At 45.9% G+C, this 25,278-nt stretch overlaps 1 protein-coding gene across 3 annotated transcripts; it reads left to right on the forward strand.

Moving 5' to 3' along the window:
• Positions 1 to 514: 514 nt before the first annotated feature.
• fem1b (fem-1 homolog b) lies at positions 515 to 24,745 on the forward strand. 3 transcript variants are annotated; one of them, XR_013500758.1, is made up of 4 exons: positions 515 to 1,184; positions 12,966 to 14,377; positions 18,905 to 18,964; positions 19,791 to 24,745. XR_013500758.1 is itself a non-coding variant. In XM_078241248.1 (3 exons), exons 1-2 carry the CDS (start codon positions 652 to 654, stop codon positions 14,335 to 14,337), a joined length of 1,905 nt encoding a protein of 634 aa, XP_078097374.1. In that variant the 5' UTR covers positions 515 to 651; the 3' UTR covers positions 14,338 to 14,377; positions 18,905 to 24,745. The 3 variants fall into 3 exon arrangements, 2 of the variants coding, with proteins under 2 accessions (XP_078097374.1, XP_078097373.1); XM_078241248.1 differs by having other exon boundaries at positions 18,905 to 24,745; XM_078241247.1 differs by lacking the exon at positions 18,905 to 18,964.
• Positions 24,746 to 25,278: the final 533 nt, after the last annotated feature.

Consider the following 25,278-nt stretch of genomic DNA (forward strand, 5'->3'; position numbering starts at 1 on the left):
TGTAGGGGAAATCGAGGTTGTCTACCCTCCAGAATGGTCTTGGAGTCTCCAGGAGTTAAAGATGAATCTGCTAGGCACAGCTGCCTGCAACCAGAGAGAGAAAAAACATTTCCTAAATAAAGATAGTGTGTTTATTTTTCGTTTTACTTTGATTGTTTATTATAACAATACTGCAGATCTGGAAAAAAGGTATATTTGGTTGGGTGGGTAGTCATGTGCTGATTCCTTCAGGAATGTGTCCAACCAGAGTTGGCAATGCTGGAGGAGTCAGGAAGAGAAATAGATGGAGAAAAGGTTTGTTGAAAGGGGAGAATGAGGAAAAGTGTGCTTAAACATGTGAAAGGAGAATTAGGTAGGAAAAGTGTGCTTAAAATGTAAAGGGGGTAATTAGAAGATTTATTCAAAGCAGAAAAGAGGAAATTGGAGGGTTTGTTGAACTTTGGGAAGGGAAGGCTGGTTGGTTCTGGCCGGACGCGGTTGGCGGTTACACACCGGCCTCCCGGAAGTGCCGTGGGGAAGGTTAGAGGCGGTGCGCCGGCGGTCGGGAAGGGGCCGGAAGCGAGCGGTTAAAATCGGGCGGGATGGCGGGCGGCGGGCCGAGGCCGAGGCAGCGGCGGCGGGCGGGGAGATGAGGAGAGCGGCCGGTGGCTGATGGAGTCGCTGGCGGCCTATGTGTACAAGGCGGCGAGCGAGGGCCGGGTGCTGACGCTGGCCGCGCTGCTGCTGAACCGCTCGGAGGCCGAGAGCCGGCGGCTGCTGGCGCAGGTGAGCCCGGGGCCTGGGGCCGGGCCTGCGGCCGGGGGGCAGAGAGCCACCCCGCTGATCGCCGCCGCCCGCAACGGCCACTGCAAGGTGGTGAAGCTGCTGCTGGAACATTACCGCGTGGAGAGCGAGCAGACCGGCACCGTGCGCTTTGACGGCTATGTGATAGACGGCGCCACCGCGCTGTGGTGCGCCGCCGGGGCCGGGCACCTGGATGTGGTCCGCCTCCTGGTCGCCAACGGCGCCAACGTCAACCACACCACGGCCACCAACTCCACCCCGCTCCGGGCCGCCTGCTTCGACGGCCGCCTGGACATCGTCCGCTACCTGGTGGAGAACCGCGCCGACATCCGCATCGCCAACAAGTACGACAACACCTGCCTGATGATCGCCGCCTACAAGGGGCACGCCCAGGTGGTCAGGTAGGAGCAGCCCCCCCGGGGAGGGCGCAGGGTGATAGCCGGGGAGTGGGTTGCGGGGGGGAAGGTTGTGGGGCAGAAGGGGGGGGGGAAGGTTGTGGGGCAGAAGGGGGGGGGAAGGTTGTGGGGCAGAAGGGGGGGGGAAGGTTGTGGGGCAGAAGGGGGGGGGGGGAAGGTTGTGGGGCAGAAGGGGGGGGGGGGGGGAAGGTTGTGGGGCAGAAGGGGGGGGGGGGGGAAGGTTGTGGGGCAGAAGGGGGGGGGGGGGGAAGGTTGTGGGGCAGAAGGGGGGGCGGGGGGGAAGGTTGTGGGGCAGAAGGGGGGGCGGGGGGGAAGGTTGTGGGGCAGAAGGGGGGGGGGGAAGGTTGTGGGGCAGAAGGGGGGGGGGAAGGTTGTGGGGCAGAAGGGGGGGGGGGAGAGGTTGTGGGGCAGAAGGGGGGGGGGAAGGTTGTGGGGCAGAAGGGGGGGGGAGGTTGTGGGGCAGAAGGGGGGGGGGGAGGTTGTGGGGCAGAAGGGGGGGGGGAGGTTGTGGGGCAGAAGGGGGGGGGGAGGTTGTGGGGCAGAAGGGGGGGGGGGAGGTTGTGGGGCAGAAGGGGGGGGGAGGTTGTGGGGCAGAAGGGGGGGGGAGGTTGTGGGGCAGAAGGGGGGGGGAGGTTGTGGGGCAGAAGGGGGGGGGAGGTTGTGGGGCAGAAGGGGGGGGAGGTTGTGGGGCAGAAGGGGGGGGGAGGTTGTGGGGCAGAAGGGGGGGGGAGGTTGTGGGGCAGAAGGGGGGGGGAGGTTGTGGGGCAGAAGGGGGGGGGAGGTTGTGGGGCAGAAGGGGGGGGGAGGTTGTGGGGCAGAAGGGGGGGGAGAGGTTGTGGGGCAGAAGGGGGGGTGGGGGAGGTTGTGGGGCTGGGGGGGGTGGATTGGGAGGTTGTGAAGAGGGGGCAGGGAAATTGTGGGGCAAAGGGGGATGGACAGACTAGAGGGTCTGAGTGTTCACAGGGTGGGGGTGCTGGTTTTGTGGAAGGGTAGTAGAGTTTGAGAGGTGGGGGGAGGCTTGGTAGGTCGGACTGGTGGAGTGGAGGTGTTGGGATGCAGCCTCGTGGAGGAATGCAGTGTTTGAGGGATGGGAGTTGCTGGAGGAGTCAGGTGGTAGTAGTGTTTTAGGGGGTGTAGGATGGGGAGGCTCGTGGGTAGGAAATACTGGTGGCGGGATAGAGGTAATGCAGGGTGGTCGAGATGATGCAGGGATGGGGAACGCATGTGGTTGGGAGGGGTGGGTCGAGTCTGGGTGGAAAGGCCTGGGTGAATGGAAGGGTGGTAGAGTGCGAGGGATGGCGGAGGTGTGGGGAAGGTTGGAGGGGTGAGAGGTTTCAAGGGTTAGGGGTGATGGAGGGCTGTGGGAAAAATGTGAGTCGGGTTGACAGGAGTGGGGGTTGTGTTGGTGTTGGGAGGGCTGTAGGACGGGGTGTGTGTTCGCTGACAGGGTGTGAAGAAGGTGGAGGTTACTGGCATTTATGGACTGGATGGAATGCAGCGCATGTTTGAGTGTAATAACACATGGTCAGTGGGACGTAACAGTCAAGGGCATATACAAGGAACATTAGCACAAGGAGTGTTTATAAAGAGTCATAAAACTCTTTCTTTCATCGCGATGGGGTATGTATAAGGGTGTCTGCATGGAGAATAACATTATGTAGACATATATCTGATTAAGAATACATTAACCTTGGCATTAGCCTCTATAATAAATGGGCTAATGCTGATAAAATAATGATCAGCAATTCAAGCTACCGCATGAAATAAAATCTTCACATTCGCACACAATGCAATCCTTGTGATTGCAAAATTATATCCAAACATATCAAGGACATAGTGCAGTTAAATCTATGTGCAAACTCTTTGTCCAATATAGAGTTCATTCCTAGCATTATGGCCTCCCATTTGTAAATGCTGTTCTGATTAAGTTGCTAACTTTGAATGCACAATTTTTTGCATGCAAAAGAACAATTTTGAATTTACAAGAACTCGTCCATACGCTGGGGAGCAGTTGGATAAGAAAACAATGCACCAAATAGGATGAGGCTATTGCTTGTTAGCTGAACATTGTTGCTATTGCTATAATTACTAATTATTTTCATAGATAAATTCCCCACTGCTTCTAAGTCAGCACTTTCACAACCTTGAGCTGCCAGTGAGTTCAGGGAACCTTAGTGGTGCTGAAATAAAGACTATGGTTGCAGTATTCAAGACAGTAAAATGTTAAGGGTAGTCTAACTGTAAATTAAACTTCAAAAAGCAATTGTGTATACATTCAAGTTTTATATAATGCACAATGTATTCTGTCAATGTGGAGGCACTTAGACGCAAAGCTTAATTGTTTTGTTGAGAGGATTTGTTCAGCTGTTAAATGCTTGCCTATTTAGCTTTCAACAAGGAAATGTTTGGCATGCAATATCTGTTCTTTTATTGACTTTTTTGTGTCTATGGAGTCTCTAGTGTAACAATGTCTGCGCTTGTGAGCGTACTATTTTTACACAGGAGCTTCAGCTCATTGGTAGCATTCTAATCTTTGCGTCAGAAGGTCATAGGTTCAAGCCTCAGCCCAGGGGAGTAACACATAATCTAGGCTAATACTTCAGTGTGGTGCTAAGGAAGTGCTGATTTACTGGAGTTCCTCCAATGAGACATTAAACCCAAAGCAAATGTCTTTGTTCAAAGGATCGTGGTACTATTCCAAGAAGAGCAGGGGAGTTTTCCTGATGTCCTGGCCAACATTTATCTCTCAATCAAAAAAACTAGTCCTCATTCTCAAGGGCGGCATGGTGGCAGTTAGCACTGTTGAGTCACAGAGCCAGGGACCCGGGTTCAATTCCCAGTTTGGGTCACTGTCTGTGTGGAGTTTGCACGTTCTCCCTGTGTCTGCATGAGTTTGCCCCGGTTTCCTCCCACAGGCCAAAATGTGTGGGTTAGGTACATTGGCCATGGTGAATTGAGTCCTGGGTTGTGTAGGTTAAAGGGATTAGTAGGGTAAATATGTGTTGTTGGGGGGATGGGGCCTTGGTGAGATTGTTGTCGGTATGGACCAGATGGGCTGAATGGCCTTTTTCTGCACTGTAGGGATTCTATGATTCATTGTTTGTTGGACTTTGCTGTGTGTAAGTTGGTTCCAGGACTTGCCCACAAATCATCGGTGATTATATTTCAAAAACTATGTAATTTGTTGTAGAGCAATCCGGCACATCCCTACATGTGTGTGAGTGCTATGAGTGCAAGTTCCTTTCTGTTTTCCTTAAACATTACAAGGTACAGTGGCCTGGAAGTTGTGGTGCTGATGAATGTTGCAAGTGGGAGGAACCTTTTGTTTCTCAGAGGTGGGAAATTGTTTTTCCAGGTTACTTAGGGCGGCACGGTGGCACAGTGGTTGGCATTGCTGCCTTACTGCGCCAAGGACCCAGGTTTGATTCCTGGCTTGGGTCACTGTCTATGTGGAGGCTGCACGTTTTCCCTGTGTCTGCATGAGTTTCCTCCAGGTGTTCCAGTTTCCTCCCACAGTCCAAAGACGTGCTGGTTAGGTGCATTAGCCATGCTAAACTTTCCCTCAGTGTACCCAAACAGGTGCCGGAATGTGGCAACTAGGGGATTTTCACAATAACTTCATTGCAGAGTTAATGTAAGCCTACTTGTGACACTAATAAATAAACTTTTGCAGAGAGTTAACACCTTCTGTTTGGCAGGGTTAACTTGTGTGGAAAGGAACTTGTGTGCAAACTGCGTCCAGGAGAGTTTAAACTAGATAGGTTGGGGGGAGGGGATCAAAGCGACGTGACTGAGAGTGAGGAAGGTAGCTTGCAAACAGAGAAGGGTTATAGGCAGTGCAAGAGGGCAGGTGGACTGGGAACAGAGAAGGGGAGAGGTCAGACCATAGGATTGAGAGGTGTCTACTCTAATGCCAGGAGTATAGTGAATAAACAACTAGCTAAAGGAGGAGAGGGCTTGGGAGATGTTAGTAGCGCTTCAACAAACCGGGTCCAGATAAAGGCTGGCATAAAGACACTTTGCCTGAATGCACGAAGCATTCGAAACAAAGTAAATGAGTTGATGGCACAAATCCATACAAGTGAATATGATCTAGTGTCCATCACAGAAACGTGGTTGCAGGGTGACCGGGACTGGGAACTGAATATACAGGGTTATCAGGCATTTAGGAAGGATAGACAGGTAGAAAAAGGAGGTGGGGTAGCTTTGTTAATAAAGGATAATATCAGGACGGTAGTGAGAGACGACATAGGCTCTAAGGAGCAAAACGTGGAATTGTTGTGGGTGGAGATAAGGAATAGTAGGGGGAGAAAGACACTGGTAGGCGTGGTCTATAGGCCCCCAAATAATAACTTAGAGGTGGGGAGGGCTATAAACAAGCAAATAGTGGATGCGTGCAAAAGTGGAACGGTAATAATCATGGGGGATTTTAACCTACATATTGATTGGTCGACTCAAATTGGACGTGGAGGGCTTGAGGAAGAGTTCTTGGAATGCTGTCGGGATTGTTTCATTGAACAGTATGTTACAGAACCTACGAGAGAGCGAGCTATCTTGGATCTGGTTCTGTGCAATGAGACAGGTAGGATTAAGGATCTTCTTGTGAAGGATCCTCTTGGGATGAGTGATCATAATATGGTGGAATTTCTGATACAGATGGAGGGTGAGAAAGTAGGGTCCCAAACCAGTGTCCTCTGCTTGAACAGAGGGGAGTACGATAGGATGAGGGTGGAATTGGCTAATGTAGACCGGGCGAGCAGACTGGTAGGTAGGACAGCTGAGGAACAGTGGAGGATTTTTAAGGAGATTTTTTTAAGTACTCAGCAAAAATATATTCCGGTGATAAAGAAGGACTGTAAGAAAAAGGATAACCGGACGTGGATAACGAAGGAAATAAAGGAGAGTATTAAAATAAAATCAGATGCGTACAGAGTGGCCAAAAATAGTGGAGAATTAGTGGATTGGGAAAGCTTTAAAGAAAAACAAAGAACGACTAAGAAAGCGATTAAGAAAGGAAAGCTAGATTATGAAACTAAACTAGCTCAAAATATAAAAAATGATAGTAAAAGTTTTTACAAGTATATAAAAAGGAATAGAGTGGCTAGAGTGAATGTTGGACCCTTGGAAGATGAGAGGGGGGATTTAATAGTGGAAAACGAGGAAATGGCTGAGACTTTAAATAAGTTCTTTGTGTCGGTCTTCACGGTGGAAGACACAAATAGTTTGCCGAATATTAGAGATCGAGAGTTGGGTGGGAGGGGAGGTCCTTAATACAATTACTGTTACTAAGGAGGTGGTGCTTGGTAGACTAATAGGACTGAAGGTAGACAAGTCCCCGGGCCCGGATGGAATGCATCCCAGGGTACTGAAAGAAATGGCTGAGGTAATAGCAGATGCGTTAGTAGTAATTTATCAAAATTCGCTGGACTCTGGGGTAGTGCCGGCTGACTGGAAAACAGCTACTGTTACGCCGCTGTTTAAAAAAGGAAGTAGACAAAAGGCGGGTAACTACAGGCCGGTTAGCTTAACGTCCGTAATTGGGAAGATGCTAGAGTCCATTATTAAAGAGGAAATAACAGAGCACCTGAATAAGAATGGTTCGATCAAGCAGACGCAGCATGGATTCATGAAGGGAAAGTCGTGTTTGACGAATCTACTGGACTTTTATGAAGATGTCACTAGTGCGGTTGACAGAGGGGAACCGGTGGATGTGGTGTTTTTAGATTTCCAGAAGGCGTTCGATAAGGTGCCTCACAAAAGGTTGCTGCAGAAGATTGGGGTACACGGAGTTAGGGGTAAGGTGTTGGCGTGGATTGGGGATTGGCTATCTAACAGGAAGCAGAGAGTTGGGATAAATGGGTGCTTTCTGGTTGGCAGTTGGTGACCAGTGGCGTGCCGCAGGGATCGGTGCTGGGGCCTCAATTGTTTACCATTTACATAGATGATCTGGAGGAGGGGACTGAATCTAGGGTATTCAAGTTTGCTGATGACACGAAGGTGAGTGGGAAAGCGAATTGCGTGGAGGATGCGGAAAGTCTGCAGAGAGATTAGGACAGGCTGAGCGGGTGGGCGAGGATCTGGCAGATGGAATATAACGTTAGCAAATGTGAGATCCACTTTGGAAGAAATAATAGTAAATTGGAATATTATTTAAATGGAGAAAAATTACATTGTGCGACTGTGCAGAGGGACCTGGGGGTCCTTGTGCACGAATCGCAAAAACTCAGTCTGCAGGTGCAGCAGGTGATCAAGAAGGCGAATGGAATGTTGGCCTTTATCGCGAGGGGGATAGAATATAAAAGCAGGGAGGTCTTGCTGCAACTGTACAAGGCACTGGTGAGGCCGCAACTGGAGTACTGTGTGCAGTTTTGGTCCCCTTATTTGCGAAAGGATATATTGGCCTTGGAGGGAGTGCAGAGAAGGTTCACCAGGTTGATGCCGGAGATGAGGGGTGTAGCTTATGAGGAGAGATTAAACAGATTGGGTCTGTACTCGTTGGAGTTTAGAAGGATGAGGGGTGATCTTATAGAGACATATAAGATAATGAAGGGGCTGGATAGGGAACAAAGAACAATACAGCACAGGAACAGGCCCTTCGGCCCTCCAAGCCCATGCCGCTCCCCGGTCCAGGATTGAATCCAGGATCCCCGCCCAATTTTCCAGCCTATCTACATACTAATATCCTATCCACCGAGCTGTCCCTCACAGCTATGATGCTTTGTTCATCACAACCTATTAACTCACCCCTACCCCCCCCCATTCCAGACCATGTGATCTCCAGGGAGAGGCGAAAACCCCAGGGCCAATATGGGGAAAAAAAAAATCTGGGAAATTCCTCTCCGACCCCCTGAGGCGATCGAAACGAGTCCAGGAGATCACACTGGCCCTGATCGGAAAATGCTTCCCAACCCTATTCATTTCCACTTCCACGAACACCATATGAATTCCCTGCCCCCGAGACAGGTTCCCAACTATCCGCAGTCTTGCTCTGTACTGGCACCAGCAAGATGATCATAGAATGAAGCCTTGAAACGAGAAACAAAGAACAATTAGCCCGCGCCGCTCCCTGGTCCAAACTAGACCACTCTTTTGTATCCCTCCATTCCCACTCCGTTCATATAGCTGTCTAGATAAGTCTTAAACGTTCCCAGTGTGTCCGCCTCCACCACCTTGCCCGGCAACCCATTCCAGGCCCCCACGACCCTCTGTGTAAAATATGTCCTTCTGATATCTGTGTTAAACCTCCCCCCCTTCACCTTGAACCTATGACCCCTCGTGAACGTCACCACCGACCCAGGGAAAAGCTTCCCACCGTTCACCCTATCTATGCCTTTCATAATTTTATACACCTCTATTAAGTCTCCCCTCATCCTCCGTCTTTCCAAGGAGAACAACCCCAGTTTCCCCAATCTCTAGAGGTGGAGAGATTCTTTCCACTTAGAAGGGAAACCAGAACTAGAGGGCACAGCCTCAAAATAAGGGGGGGCCGGTTCAGAACAGAGTTGAGGGGGAACTTCTTCTCTCAGAGGGTAGTGAATCTCTGGAATTCTCTGCCCATTGAAGTGGTGGAGGCTTCCTCGTTGAATATGTTTAAATCACGGGTAGATAGTTTTCTGATCGATAAGGGAATTAGGGGATATGGGGAGCGGGCGGGTAAGTGGAACTGATTCGCTTCAGATCAGCCATGATCTTGTTGAATGGCGGGGCAGGCTCGAAGGGCCAGATGGCCTACTCCTGCTCCTATTTCTTATGTTCTTATTTCTTATGTTCTTAGGTCAAGGAGTGCTCCTGATGGGAAAGCTCATGGGAGCCTCTCAGAACCCAGCAATATCTGAACACGTAAACTGATCCATTGTGGTCCAAATACTTCAGTGTAATACTGAGAGAATGCCACAAACCTAGAGGCAAGGTGGGACATTTAGCCAAATATATGTACAAATCCCAAGGTACTTTTCAGAGGCGAGCTGGAACGAGTTTACCTAATGTCCTGGCCAACATTCCCCTCGTAATCAGATTCGTTGGTCATTATCTCACTGCTGTGTGGGATCTTACTGTGTGAAAAATGATCGTTGTTTGACGACACAGCAACAATGACTACTTTAAATTAACTCATTAGTGTTTATCGAGAGCTTTGGGGTGTTTGGTGGCAGATGTGAAAAGCTGTTGTATAAATACAAGCTCTGATGGAGTTAAGATGTTTCATTGGGTTAAAACTGTTTTGCTAATAGCTGTGACCTTGAGTTTCGAACAAAGCCCTGCGGATATTTTAAACAGTCTAATGAGATCCATAGATTACTACTGTAATAGCAGGAATGCTGCGATTTCTGGGAGCACTTACACTCTTGGACATGTGTTTTGAATTTGTTCCCTTTGTGTAGGTCTCCATGCTATTACAATTCATGGTTTGAGCTATTTTGATTAGAATATTTTACTAGGGTGAAGAATGAGCAGCTAGTGTTTTTCCACTCTTTCCATGCTGGGATTTAGTTGCACATTCAGTATTAACCTATCCTTTGTGTTTTAGATGTACGTGGAGCTGTTGTGTATTTACTACATTTGGTTTCTGTTTCATAGAGGTCTGCTGCAATGGTGCATCTTTGAGTTTCACTTTCTCTTTCCACAGGGAAGCACCAGTTTGCAGCACTCGCCCTCCTCTGACCTTGTGTGATCTGCTTCAGCTTTAGCCCCAGGTCCTGCCACTGCCAAGCTCATCAAAAACATAGAATCCCAGCAGTGCAAAAGGAGGCCATTTGGCCCATTGAGCCTGCACCGTCAGCAATCCCACCAGGCCCTATCTTCGTAACCCCACGTATTTGCCCTGCTAATCCACTCTGATGCTAAGGGGCAATTGAGCATGGCCAATCAACCTAACCCGCGCATCTTTGGAGTGCAGGAGGAAACCGGAGCACCTGAAGGAAACCCACACCGACACGGGGAGAATGTGCAAACTCCACACAGACAGTCACCCAAGGCTGGAATTGAATCCAGGTCCTTGGAACTGGGAGGCAGCAGTGCTAACCCCTGAGCCACCGTGCCGCCCCATCGCCATTTATAAAAAGAGCTTGCATTTTATAACGCCTATTGATACCTCCAAACTCTTCCATGCCAATGAAGTAACGTTTAAGTGATCACTACTATAATGTCAGGAATTAAGTGATTGATTACGCCAGTGCGAATCAGTTAAACTTGCTGACAGGCAGTGGTGTGCAGTAACTTGTTTTTCTCAATATCTCTCACTTATTGGGTGGTGATTCTGGTTGGTCGCAGTCTTTAATTACTTTACCTAATGGTTTTTCTGCATATGTAAATAATTCGGACTCTCTATTCCTGGGGTTCGATCGATAATTTGCATTTTTATAGCACCTTCAAATAGTGTAACATTGCAAGCACCTGATTGGAGTGATTATCAGCCTAATTTTGACACCAGGCTGCATAATGAAGGTATTGGGGCAGGTGAGCAGAAACCTGGTCAAAAAGGCATGTTTTAAGGAGCGGCACAAAGAGCGAGGGGTTTAGGGTGGAAATTGCAGAGTTGGGGCCTATAATGCTGAAGACATGTCTATCGATGATTGATGGCAAATGAAATCGGGGATATGGAAGAGGCCAGAGTGAGAGGAAAGCTAAGATGTCGGAGGCTGGTAGGACTGGAGGAGGTTAACCTGATCCTGCCCTTTCTGGGAGGTGGGGCTCGATTAGTTTCTGTCAGAGCCTGAACTGCTGATCTGGACCGTCCAGTAGCTCAGTGCAGTGGTAGGATCAAACCAAACTGTCCCTGGACACAGCGGCCTTAGGGTGGAACGGTAATGCGGTGTTGGGCCATCAAGCACTTGCTGAATTTTTTGAAACCTTGCCATCTAGTTTGTGTGGTTCAGAATCAAATACAGCAGATTGGTTATTGTACAACTGAACTGGAAATTCGTTGTGTTTGACAGAATAGGGCAAGTTGAATTATTTACCATTTGTGTCAGATCATTGGCAAGCGAGCTTTATCTCTAGCATGTTGATTCTGAAACTGCTCCCTAAGGTCTCAGCTAATGTCTGCTGCTTGAGCTGAATGATTGGTGCATACAGCTGCCTCCTGTCTTCATTGTCTAATTGCTGGTTTACTCATTTTTAAAATTTATACTTTGGTCTTTATTAACTCACAAGGATTGCTGTGCAGGGCCTGGGTACTTGCTGTGAGGTTCATTTGGCTCATTTCTACCTCTGCTGGCCATTTGAAAGAGCTATCCAGTTAGTCCCACTCCCTTACTCCTTCTCCAGAACTCTGCAAAAAATGTCCTTTTTCAAAGACATATTCAATTCACTTTCGAACCAAAGTATTGAATTTGTATTCACCACCCCTTAAGGCAGCGCCTGCAATGTCCAACATTTACTCCCTCTGTTAATTCGTTGTGGACTGAAATTGACCAATTATCCTTTATTCATAGACCTTGAATCTGGCTTTCCCTTTCTCCCCTTCACTCTAGTTTTCTGTGCCTGATTTCTCTGCTTGGGAGACATTCCCTCTTCTCTGGGGTATAGTTTTTCATCTGCTCCCATCAACTTAATAGAGGCATACAAGATGATGAGAGGATTAGATAGGGTGGATAGTGAGAGCCTTTTTCCTCGGATGGTGATGGCTAACACGAGGGGACATAGCTTTAAATTGAGGGGTGAGAGATATAGGACAGATGTTAGAGGTAGGTTCTTTACTCAGAGTAGAAAGGGCGTGGAATGCCCTGCCTGCAGCAGTAGTGGACTCGTCAACATTAAGGGCATTTAAATGGTTATTGGATAAACATATGGATGATATTGGAATAGTGTAGATTAGAGGGGCTTTAGATTGGTTTCACTGGTCAGCGCAACATCGAGAGCCGAAGGGCCTGTACTGCGCTGTAATGTTCTGTGTTCTAACTGAGTCATTTGTGATCTTTAGGCAGTGAGTGTAGCAAATAATCTAACCTAACTGGAGAGTGGCATCTAACCATACCCTTACTGTGCAGGGTATCACAAATTATCTGGCAGAAAAGAGAGAACCGTTGCGCTTTAATTTAAAAAATATACATATATACCCTTTTCTCCTCTCTGGTCCCCCATGGGTGCTGAGACTAGTTGTAAAATCCCAATGAATAATTTTAAAAGTTTTATTAGTTTATTTGTTAGTGTCACAAGTAGGCTTACATTAACACCATAATGAAGTTACTGTGAAAAACCCTAGTCGCCACACTCTGGCGCCTGTTCGGGTACATTTGAGGGAGAATTTAGCATGGCCAATGTACCTAACCAGCACATCTTTGGACTGTGGGAGGAAACTGGAGCACCCGGAGGAAACCCACGCAGACGTGGGGAGAATGTGCACACTCCGCATAGACAAGTGACCCAAGCTGGGAATCGAACCCTGGCGCAGTGAGGCAGCAGTGCTAACCACCGTGCCGCCCCAAATTTTAATACTATTTCAACCCGGTTTCGAATGGGGGGCCTTTTGTGTGTGAGGAACATACATTCACCACTGCACTACAGTGGCAAGTGCCTCAGCTGAAATCGGCTAATAAAGCAGCCCAGCTTACCCTTAACCTGGAACCTTTTCAGTGTAAGCTGCAGTGTCCCATCAGTCGATGCACGTATCTGCTGATCTGTTTGGGGATTTTCTTTCTTGTGAAGTACGTGAGTCTAAAGTTCTGATGACCTGAAATGTTGATTATTTCTCTCCACCGATACTAGCTGACCTGAGTATTTCCAGTGTTTTCTGTTTTGTGCTAAGACCCGTGTTTTTTGTTTTGTCAGGTACCTGTTGGAGCAGCACGCAGATCCCAATGCTAAGGCACAGTGTGGGGCCACTGCACTGCACTTTGCAGCTGAAGCTGGCCACCTGGAAATTGTGAAGGAGCTGGTGAAGTGGCGGGCAACAATGGTGGTGAATGGCCACGGGATGACACCTCTGAAGGTGGCGGCGGAGAGCTGCAAGGCGGACGTGGTGGAACTGCTCCTGTCGCACGTGGACTGTGACCGGAGGAGTCGGATTGAAGCGCTGGAGCTGCTCGGCGCCTCCTTCGCCAACGACCGAGAGAACTACGACATCGAGAAGACTTACCACTATCTGTACCTGGCCATGCTTGAGCGGCACCGCGACCCCAACAACCCAATGGAGAAGGCCACCCTGCCCTCCATCGAGGCTTACAGCGGGCGGACTGAGTGCAGGACCCTGCTAGAACTCGAGGCCATCCGACAGGACAGGGACGCCCTCCACATGGAGGGGCTGATAGTCCGTGAGCGGATTCTGGGCTCTGACAACATCGACGTTTCACATCCCATCATTTACAGGGGGGCTGTGTATGCGGACAACATGGAGTTTGAACAGTGCAGCAAGTTGTGGCTCCATGCCTTGCACTTGCGACAGAAAGGCAACCGAAACACCCACAAAGATCTCCTGCGGTTTGCTCAGGTCTTTTCTCAGATGATCCACTTGAATGAGCCGGTGAAGGCTCGGGATGTGGAGAGTGTCTTGAAATGCAGTGTCCTGGAAATAGAAAGGGGGCTGTCGCGAATCAAAGACTCGTCCGAGGTGGACATCCATGCGGCCATGGACAACTGTGAGTCCAACATTTTTACCTTTTTGTACCTAGTGTGCATCTCCACCAAAACGCAGTGTGGTGAGGAAGAACGAGCTCGCATCAACAAGCAGATCTACAAACTGATTCACCTGGATCCCCGGACCAGGGAAGGTTCCAGCCTGCTGCACCTGGCGGTGAACTCTGGCACGCCAGTGGACGACTTCCACACCAACGATGTGTGCAGCTTCCCGAGCGCACAGGTCACCAAGCTGCTGCTCGACTGCGGGGCCGACATGAACGCCGTGGACAAGGACGGCAATGGGCCGCTACACATCATCGTGCAGTACAACCGGCCCATCAGCGACTTCCTCACACTGCACGCCATCATCATCAGCCTGGTGGAGGCTGGCGCCCACGCCGACATGACCAACAAGCAGAAGAAGACCCCGTTGGACAAGAGCACCACCGGTGTCTCTGAAATCCTCCTTAAGACTCAGATGAAAATGAGCCTGAAGTGCCTGGCTGCCCGAGCCGTGCGAATTCACAACATCAGTTACAAAAGCCAGATTCCTCAGGCATTGGAAGAGTTTGTAGAATTTCATTAACTCAAGATAGTCAGATGATTCTTTACCAAACTGGTACTAGGTATGTCCCTCACCTATCGCTTCGTAGAATTGGTCTGCACATTTATTTTTAGCTGTTTATTTTCTCATCTCTCACTGTAACCACACTGATTGTATACAATGCTTCCATGTGACTGTGAAATGAACTTATATGATAGAGGGTGGCTGTTCTTAAAAAAAAAATAATTCTGGAAAATTGCTTTAAAAATGTGTAAATTTTAAAAATTGATTTTTAAAAAATTGTGTTGGGGTAGTTAGTACCCACTCCTGTGTCTTCTGAAGACTTGGTAATGTGGAGTTACTAAAATGAATTGCTCACTCCTGATGCTGTGGTTGGAGAGGACCATAAATCGAGAGCTTTCTCTCCAGCATTGTCTGCCAATTTGAGGGTGCGGAGCACTGGTACTAAGAACATTATCACGAGATGTTTGGACTTGTACCTTTAACATGGCACGCTTTCCTGTCCTGACGTTTATTCATTGTTCACTTTGCAATACAAGCAAGATATTCTGCTGAGGGAATCTCTGCTCGTTCAGATTCCGACTATTCATGGGTTGCTTTAGCAGATGCTAAATGTATGGTGATGCTGGAATAAATCAGAAAGGTTAAATACAGCGTTAATGCTGTTCCCATATCGACTGGTGCTAGGCTGGATAAATGTCAATTCCAGCCTAAGTAACTGGCAGCATACGTCTATATTCAGCCAAGGATCCATTTTAAAACAAAGGACTTAAACATCTTAGATTAATTATTTAGTTGGTGAACTTTATTACTTGGCTCCTGTGACGGCACAGCTAGCTTAACCAGTGAACAACTGAGTAGGGAGATCCATTTGACCTGTGGTCTGCTGGGTTGTTATAAAGATTGAGCTTTTTATTGATCTTTTTGAGATATGACTGTTGGGAATGTTAAGAACACCAGAGTGTGCAAGTGATGCCACAGATTCTAGAAAGCTACTTAGAGTCTCCTTGTAGAAGGCAAGTTCTGTACCCTGCAATTACAGTAAGTGCTGAGTGTGGCAGTAAATCGGACTGTGTGTAAAACATGCCAGAATTGCACCTTCTATTCTTGTACAGTCTGTATGTTTTACTGGCTAATATCTTTGTTTGAACCAAAGGTCCTTTTGCAGGGTTTGAATCCCTGACAAGTTATCAGAATACCCAGCATGTTCTTTTCAGGGAGACAGTCTATCAGCTGTTAACAAAGGGACTTGCTACATTTTGCCCTAACATTTCTCCTCACTTTACTAAAAGCTTTAGTGAATAAATGGATTGGAGTTGTTGCAACAGCAACTAAAATTCACAACCGGTACAGCACAGTAATAATTCAATCAGCTTGCAATCATAGAGTCGTAAGAGTTTTACAGCACAGAAAGAGGTCCTTCAGCTCATTGTATCAATGTTGTACAAAGAAAGAACAAAGAAAATTACAGCACAGGAACAGGCCCTTCGGCCCTCCAAGCCTGCACTGACCATTCTGCCCGACTTAACTAAAACCCCTACCCTTCCGGGGACCATATCCCTCTATTCCCATCCTATTCATGTACTTGTCAAGACGCCCTTAAAAGTCACTACCGTATCCACTTCCACTACCTCCCCCGGCAACGAGTTCCAGGCACCCACTACTCTCTGTGTAAAAAAATGTGCCTCGTACATCTCCTTTGAACCTTGCCCCTTGCACCTTAAACCTATGCCCCCTAGTAATTGACTCTTCCACCCTGGGAAAAACCTTCTGACTATCCACTCTGTCCATGCCTCTCATAATCTTGTAGACTTCTAACAGGTCGCCCCTCAACCTCTGTCGCTCCAGTGAGAACAAACCAAGTTTCTCTAACCTCTCCTCTCATAGCTAATGCCCCCCATACCAGGCAACATCCTGGTAAATCTTTTCTGTACCCTCTCCAAAGCCTCCACATCCTTCTGGTAAATCTTTTCTGTACCCTCTCCAAAGCCTCCACATCCTTCTGGTAGTGTGGCGACCAGAATTGAACACTATATTCCAAGTGCGGCCTAACTAAGGTTCTATAAAGCTGCAACATGACTTGCCAATTTTTAAACCCAACACGGCCGATGAAGGCAAGCATGCCATATGACTTCATGACTACCTTCTCCACCTGCATTGCCATTTTCAGTGACCTGTGTACCTGTACACCCAGATCCCTTTGCCTATCAATACTCCTAAGGGTTCTGCCATTTACTGTATATTTCCTATCTGTATTAGACCTTCCAAAATGCATTACCTCACATTTGTCCGGATTAAACTCCATCTGCCATCTCTCCGCCCAAGTCTCCAACTGATCTGTATCCTCTGATGGTCCTCATCGCTATCCGCAAATCCACCAACCTATATGTTGTACGCAAACTTACTAATCAATCTAGTTACATTTTCCTCCAAATCATTTATATATATATTACAAACAGCAAAGGTCCCAGCACTGATCCCTGAGGAATCCCACTTGTCACAGCCCTCCATTCAGAAACGCACCCTTTCACTGCTACCCTCTGTCTTCTTTGACCGATGTGGAGATGCCGGCGTTGGACTGGGGTGAACACAGTAAGAAGTCTCACAACACCAGGTTAAAGTCCAACAGGGGTTTATTTGGTAGCAAATACCATAAGCTTTCGGAGCGCTGCTCCTTCGTCAGATGGAGTGGAAATGTGCTCTCAAACAGTGTTTGAGGCACATTTCCACTCCATCTGACGAAGGAGCAGTGCTCCGAAAGCTTATGGTATTTGCTACCAAATAAACCTGTTGGACTTTAACCTGGTGTTGTGAGACTTCTTATCCTTTGACCGAGTCAGTTTTGTATCCACATTGCCAGCTCACCTCTGATCCCATGCAATTTCACCTTCTGCACCAGTCTGCCATGAGGGACCTTGTCAAAGGCCTTACTGAAGTCCATGTAGACAACATCCACTGCCCTACCCTCATCAATCATCTTCGTCACTTCCTCGCAAAACTCGATCAAGTTCGTGAGACACGACCTCCCCTTCACAAAACCATGTTGCCTCTCACTAATATGTCCACTTATTTTCAAGTTGAGGCCCGTATACTTTCAAGCAGTGTTTTAAAATGAATGGGAATTTGGCACAATTCTAGGACCTCACTTGCTCTGTTTGGCCTGGATGTAATCCTAAATCAGTTGGGGATCCTGCCTATTTGTGTGTACGGTCACATGAGAGTAGGCCCCCGCATGGCTGATGCCCTGCAACCACTCAATCTGGGGTTGCGCATGAGTTACGATGAGCCTTGGATGAGGAAGTACTACATGGCACCATGGAAGGATATAACATGGTCAGGAGACAAGTGGAAGATGGATCTAATAACCTGCATTGATCTATAAAATGTGCTGCTCAATTAGAACATATTCAACAGTTATTTTGGCCTGTGATTTTTGAGAGACCAACTTCAAAGAAAATTCTTGGGGATTGGTGATGATTTCTTAACCCTGAAATTGAGCACAGTGCTGACCTACCAGTGGGGATTAAGACTTGCTGGGCAGGTGGTAACCATTGGAATAAGTTTTACCCCCCTTCAAAGTTTTATTTTCATTTGTGAATGGGATTCAGAAATACATAGCTATCGCTGCTTGTCGGTGAGAGTTATTTGGTTGAATGAGACGTTGATCCTCTTTGCAAACAGGTGTTTAAAAATTAAGTGCGACACAGTGACCTGGGTTGCAGATTGTTTCTTGGAAGTCTGTCCAACAATGGGCCCGGAGTTGCAGGTCCCTTGGCCCTGACTAACCTTTTGCATGTTGCACTGCATTGAGTCAAGATGAACTGAGTGCATAACAAAACATTCAAGTTACTCCAAAATTATCAATACTTGGAAATAGAGCAAGAATTGCACAAAAAATGCCGATATTAGTTTTCCTTAGCATTCTACAAAAATGGTGTGGTTATAATGCATTAATTTTAAAGTTAATAGATGGGAAAGCTGTACAATGTCACTTTTCATTTATTTTGCTTATTCTTCAGTTTTGAAATGCTCTATCACCGATGAAATATCACTAGCAGCCAATTCTGACCAGCCTTGTTTAATGGAGCTGGATTATTTTAGATCGCATGTATAGAGGTCAAAAGAGTGCTCATTTGTATGAAAATTTAACTCGTGTGTCTAATCGATTCGGGTTGACGGCAGCACCTCGTGTCACTTTGCGACTTAAATTGCTCAATGTAGATTTCAAGTTCAGTTGCAACTGCAACATTCTAAATAACATTGAAGTTCTGTGGAACTTTCAGCGTCTACCCATCTCCCCACTTTGGGTGGGCTGTAATTAGTGTGAGATGAGAAACAAACTTCTGTATGTATTGAATCAGTGCTTGATACTGAGCTCCAATCTAGTGAAGCTGTAAAATGGAGACCATCCTGCTATCGCCCTAGCACTCACTACTGAAAGTCTTCAACCCAAGCCTTCATGTTCCCGTTGTAAACTTTTGAAAGCTTGCTGTGAAGAAGAGGTTTAGGGCTCTGGCCTGTATCTTGTGTTGTAATGTAAGTTTATATGTAATATTTTACCCTTTTTCCAATTAATTCACATTTAAAGGGATGTTCTAAACCCATGATCTGCGTCAGGACAGAACTTAGCACAACTCCACAATGCAAGGTAGTGCATCATTTAAACTTCTCTTTCATTATATTCCTGTATTTGGGGCGATGGTGGCGTCACGGTAATGTCACTGACCTGGCAATCCAGAATCGTACCAGCTGATGGAATTTGAATTCCATGAATAAACCTGGGATATTTTAAAATAAAACTCATCTCCGTAATGGTGGCCGTGAAACTATCATTGATTGTTGTAAAAACACCTCTGGTTTACGAATGCCCCTTTAGGGAAGGTAACCTGCCGTCCTCGCACAGTCTGTCCCACAGGTGATTCCAGACCCATAGCAATATGGTTGATTCTTAACTGCCTCTGAAATGGCCGAGCGAGCCACTCAGTTCGAGGGCAATTAAGGATGGGAAACAAATGCTGGTCTTGCCAACAACACTCCGATCCCATGAAAAAATAAGGAAAATTAAATGCCACTTGTGCGTTTTGGCTAGGTCCAATCTGGGTATTGAACTCAACCCAATCCTGGGTTAGTTATGTAACCTCCTGCAAAGTCTAAAAGTGAACAACTTCCAGTATTTTTCACTAGCTGTAAGATTTGACCATTCATCGTACTTCTGTAATTAATGAGCTTCAGTCAAAAAAAAGCTCAATGATTGGCGCAGGCAGTTTGTGAAGAATTTGTTAGTGCTTCATTAGCATCTCCAATGGCTCAGTTGATAAAGCAAGTGTGTAGTCGGGACGTGCACAGCGGCAGGTCCACGTTTCGACTCCTGCTCCATGGAATGGAGACAAAATGCCATGGACGTAAAATCTCAAATTAACAAATTTAATACTTCTGGAATATCTCACTGACTCTAAATTCCTGTTGTTTCACAGATGTGAAAGGCTCATAGTTCACGAAGCAACATAGGGAAGAGCAAGGTTGTGAAAGTCTTTCTCACAGGGTGGAGCTGCAATCGGAGAACATCAACATGCAGTGTCATATGTATTTGGCTGTTGGGCAGAGGTTTAAGATTAGTTCCACATTGCACGCATTCGGGAATCCATACCCATGTTTCCTGGCTTTTAATCATTTTGGGGGGGGGGGGAGAGAAATGGGAAAAAGATGCCCATGTCCCACCCCTTCTCCCTCCAAGAATGCCAATGGAATAAAATCAGATTGTGCCTCGTTGTTGAATCTGTTGCTGCTTTAGATGGATCTGTTCTCTCAGCCAAATACAGCGATCAAATTATAAACTACTTGCACACCAAGATCAGTCTTGGTGCCAGTTCTCTGGTCTTGAGCAGACACTGGGGTTGCTCAGATCACCCTTTGTTTTCTTATTTAAATTTATCTGTTTGTAAATCTATAGAAATATATATTATATATATATATAAAAAGAACTTAAATTCTGTAACTTAAGGTTGAATTTTGGGAAAGAGAAACCCATTGAGAGATCATTGCCAATTGAACATTGAAAGAAGAATCTGGTTTAATTATTATTACTTGAATGATCTGAATTTCCTATTGGCTTAAATAGAGAAGTATTTGCCGAAATGGGATTCTTCACACTGCTAATCGTGGCTAAATAATGCTGCAAGGATAGTAACAATGGGAGTAAAAATGCGGAAAATGTTTCTGTGATTCAAACTTGGTTGTTTTGGGGGTTGGGTTGTGGACGAAGGAGTGATGAATTCACATATCCCCCATCGTTGATGGGACGGTGGTACAGTTTAGCACTGCTGCTTCACAACGCCAGGGACCTGTGTTCAATTCTGGCCTTGGGTGTCTGTCTGAAGTTTGCACGTTCTCCACCTTCTGCGTGGGTTTCCTCTGCGTGCTCCGGTTTCCTCCCGCAGTCCAAAGATGTGCAGGTTAAGTGGATTGGACATGCTAAATTGTCCCTTAGTGTCAAAAGATGTTAGGGGGATTAGTAGGGTATATATGTGGGGTTACAGAGATTGGGTGGGGGAGAGGGCCTGGGTAAGGTACTCTGTCAGAGAGTTGGTGCAGACTCGATGGGTCGAAAGGCCTCTTCTGCACTACAGGAATTCTGAGTCTTGATTTGGTTCCTCAATGACTGATTCTGTAGCCTGCTTCTCTGAAAAGGAGCATTTTTAAACTTACTCGAAGATGTAAAACATTGTCCCCAATTTGGACTGCGGCAGGGGTGCTTTCTTTGACTTTGATTTGCGACTTTTGAGCTTTTCTGCGAATATTGAGGCACTCTTTCCATTGGGCATAAAACTTCCAAAAAGAACCACCCACTTCTTTGAGCAAAACGGTTGCTCCTCAGTGAAAGGGGAAAGTTTTACAGAATCAGAATTATAGAATCTTGCAGCATGTGGCAGGCAGCCTTTCAGTGCACCCTACTCTTTGAAAGGACTGCACTGTTAGTCCCATTCCTCTTGCTCTTTCCCCATAGCCCTCTGAAACATTCACAGATTTTGCCATGTTTTTGTGGGTAACTTCTCACAAAAACCCAAAGGGATCCACGGTGACCAATTTATAAACAGCTAATTTTGAGATGTTGCAATCATAATACTTGTACCGAAAATTGTAGGTAGGGTGGGATCGTCCTGACTTTGTTTGAAGTACATCCTTGATTTTTAGAAACAACATTGTACTTGATGCTAAATTATTAAAATGATACCTCAACCAAATGATTTACTTTTTCTGTCTCCCGTTTCCCTAATCCATTCATAAAAATCCTAATGCAGTTCTGTTGCTAGGGATATTTATGGTTTTTCTGCCAGATGCTACAAGCAAAATGTGTTTAATGTCGATGCATTTTATGCAATGTTCTTAATTTATCTCTGCAACTGCTCCAGCTGTCGTTATCACCCAGTAATCAGCAGCGCATGTGTAACTGGAAGCACTGTCTCCGAGTGCAACTTGAGTTTGAATGTGAATCTTTCTATCCTTCCAGTTTTCTCCTTAGACGAGCTCTTGCTGGGGTTTTTAGTCCATTGGTGGTGTTCGCCCTTATTGAATTGGCTGTGCTTCAGGGCTGAGCATAGATGGCCAGCAAACTGCATTAGACCACCCACATCCTGATTATTAACCCTGCCATGTTTTCATCCAGTGTACCCACAACATGTCCCTGGATGCTAATCCAAAATGGAAGTGCTGGCTCATTTTTTCCTCTGACCTGATGGGGTTGCAAAGCCTATAGATCCAAAAATGACTTGCTAACAGTTAATATCTAATGTGACAACCTTGGTGTCCTATTCCCTATCTGGTTACATTCCTGGAGAATAAATGTCACTTTTTAAACAAAGGATAACATTTTAAGCCTTTTACACTTTGGAGCCTCAGCTTATTTAAATGTTTTACCCTGGGTCATTACAGACTACTTGGTGCTATAGTATTGTGGCAGTCTTGGGCTGAATGAATATTGGAACAATATTGATGTAGAGTTTCCATGCAAAGTCAGAATTCCACAGTCTTCAGCAGCTGTGATTGTGGCTGGTTTAGTTTAGGGTGGGGACTCACTCTGAAATGGTTCTGAATGTGGTTGCCACATTGTTCTGAATGTTCTCTAGATGGCTGCACATTTGGCAACAGCAACCATTGCTGGGGCTCATTTCCGATCACTGACCCAAAGATTCCATGACTTGTTCTTTTGATATATTTAGCATTCTCTTTTGACTTCTCTGCAAATTTTAAATTGATGTGGAGATGCCGGCGTTGGACTGGGGTAGGCACAGTAAGAAGTCTCACAACACCAGGTTAAAGTCTAGCAAGTTTATTTGGTAGCACAAGCTTTCGGAGTGCTGCTCCTTCTTCACTCACCTGAAGAAGAAGCAACACTCCGAAAGCTTGTGCTACCAAATAAACCTGTTGGACTTTAACCTGACGTTGTGAGACTTTTTACTGTCCAATTTTAAATTGGCCATGGTTTTAAAGTTGATTTTTGAATTTTTGACATTCAAATGATCAAAAATATTTTAAAAATGTTTTTGTGAGTTGTCCTTGGCTCAATGACTAAATGCATTGCACTGAGCAATTTTTAAAAATTTACTCGGGATGTGGTTGTCGCTGGCTAGGCCAGCATTTACCATTCCCTAATTGCCCCTGAGAAGGTGGTCTATCTTGAACCGCTGCAGTCCATGTGTTGTAGGTGCACCTATTCTGTGATTAGGAAAGGAGTTCCAGGATTTTGATGGCGACAGTGAAGGAACAGCAGTATAGTTCCAACTCAGAATGGTGTGAGACTTGAGAACTTGCTGGTGATGGTGTTCCCATCCATCTGTTGTCCTAGACCTTGTAAGAGGTAAAGTTTGGTGGGTGCTGAGGAAAGAACCTTGAGTTGCTAGTTTGGACTAATAAAATTCCAGGTACTAGTTTACCTCAAATTGCCTCATCATTGCTAAACTATAGAATGAAAAAACAGGAAGGGTTTCCCACTCTTGGTTATTATTACACATCATCGATCAGGAATGTGTGCATGACTATTGGATGTGGGTAGAATTGATTTGACTTCATGGTTGAATGGTCACTGTCCAGACTCCTATAGGTGAACTATATACTGGGGAGCATTAATGGTGAGTTCAGTTTATTCCTTAACATGGTTCTCAGAGGAGTGAAGTGCAAAAGAGAGAAACGTTTTAAAATTAAAACATTAAGCAATATTGTGAATTTTGCATTTCGTCCTGTTTTTATTACATTCCATAAACTCAGAATGATAACCAAAAGGGTATTGTCACTTGCAATAAGGTACTCAAGGACAGATTACAGCCATAAATGTGGGGCAGACACCAGTTAATTGTAAACTGTGCTGAATTAAAATAACTTGACAAATACCAATTGTAGATCCAAAGAACAGATTTCTAATAACATTTGTCTCTAACACCTGTGGCAATGTCACCTAATTAACCAACGTGAAGAGGGAGTTTGGAATTGGGAAGTAGCTGGGAATATGCTTTTTATTTTAGTTAAATGTTATTTTTCACTGGTCCATTGCTAAGGCTAAGCTCTTCAAGCTAAGTATCATGTAGAATTGCACAGAGTGAAACTGAATGCATCACAATACCACCAAACGCCTTAACAATGGATAAAATAAAGGGAGGAGAAAAACTGTTAGGACATTCTAATAAATATTCTTTGTCACTTTTTGACACAGCCCAACAGATCTTTCTCTTGACATTTGACTTGTCTTCCTACGAGAGCTGTGCTTTTGCAGGATTGTTTTTAAAAAAATAAATTATACACTGTATCTCAGATCAATTCGCAGCTTCTGATTTCTGTGGTAATTTGAAAAAAATGTTTTAAAAAAATTGGAACACTTGTGCCATTCCCTCTGTGGTTATTACGTGTCAGTCGGAGAAGTGATTAGCAGAAAGAGGTTTAGCAGTGTGAATCAGCGACGGGATAGTAATGAAAATTCAGAATGGAGCAGAATCTATCTGACTTGTATTGAGTTAAAATGCCATGGCACTTTGCACTATTTTACTCCTCAGGATGTACAACTAATGTAATTGTTTTCACTCAGTTCCCAAGATGCAGATTTATTTTCCCAATAATATTAACAGCACGCTGCTACTTGGAAAATTCGGTTCATTATTGGGTTTTTAAACTCCCCTTCTGTCTGTTATTTTCCACTGAATTACAATGTTGTACTGTCTATTTTGTGGAGGGGGAGGGATATGTAACATTTTTGATCTTCCGTTTCTTGTAAAATGTGACTGTTTTGTTTAAATAACCTTATAATGTACACACTGAAAACAAAAATCAGGACTTGTTGTCATTAAAAGTCAACGATAGTGACTTGTGTAGTGAACAGTGTGTTTTGTTCTACGTGGTGTTGTGAAACAACTTGTATACTTGGAAGAAGGCTATTATCCCCTAGAACCTACTCTACTCGCCCAGTGGTTAGTACTGCTGCCTCACAGCGCCAGGGACCCGGGTTCGCTTCCAAGCCTGGGTCATTGTCTGTGCGAAGTCTGCACGTTCTCCCCGTGTCTGCGTGGGTTTCCTCCGGGTGCTCAGGTTTTCTCCCATAGGCCAAAAGACGTGCTGGTTAGATGCATTGGCCATGCTAAATTCTCCCTCAATGTACCCAAACAGGCGCCGGAGTGTGACAACTAGGGGATTTTCACAGTAACTTCGTTGCAATGTTAATGTAAGCCTACTTGTGACACTGATAAAATAAAACTTACTCGTATCTAAACTCCATTTACCCTCAGTTCTTCAGCCTTTCATGTTCTTGTCTGCCTGCAGTCTATTAATCCGAGGTTTAACATTTTCAATTAATCCCAACATTTGTGGATGAGAGAGAGAGAGTTCCAGATTTTTACCAGTCTCCCTGACATCACCCTGAATGACCAGGCTCTTAAAATAAGAGTTTTCCCCTCTTATTCCAGATTCCCAACCCTCTAAAGC

Source organism: Mustelus asterias, chromosome 24 (assembly GCF_964213995.1).
Source record: "Mustelus asterias chromosome 24, sMusAst1.hap1.1, whole genome shotgun sequence".
Classification (NCBI taxonomy): domain Eukaryota; kingdom Metazoa; phylum Chordata; class Chondrichthyes; order Carcharhiniformes; family Triakidae; genus Mustelus; species Mustelus asterias.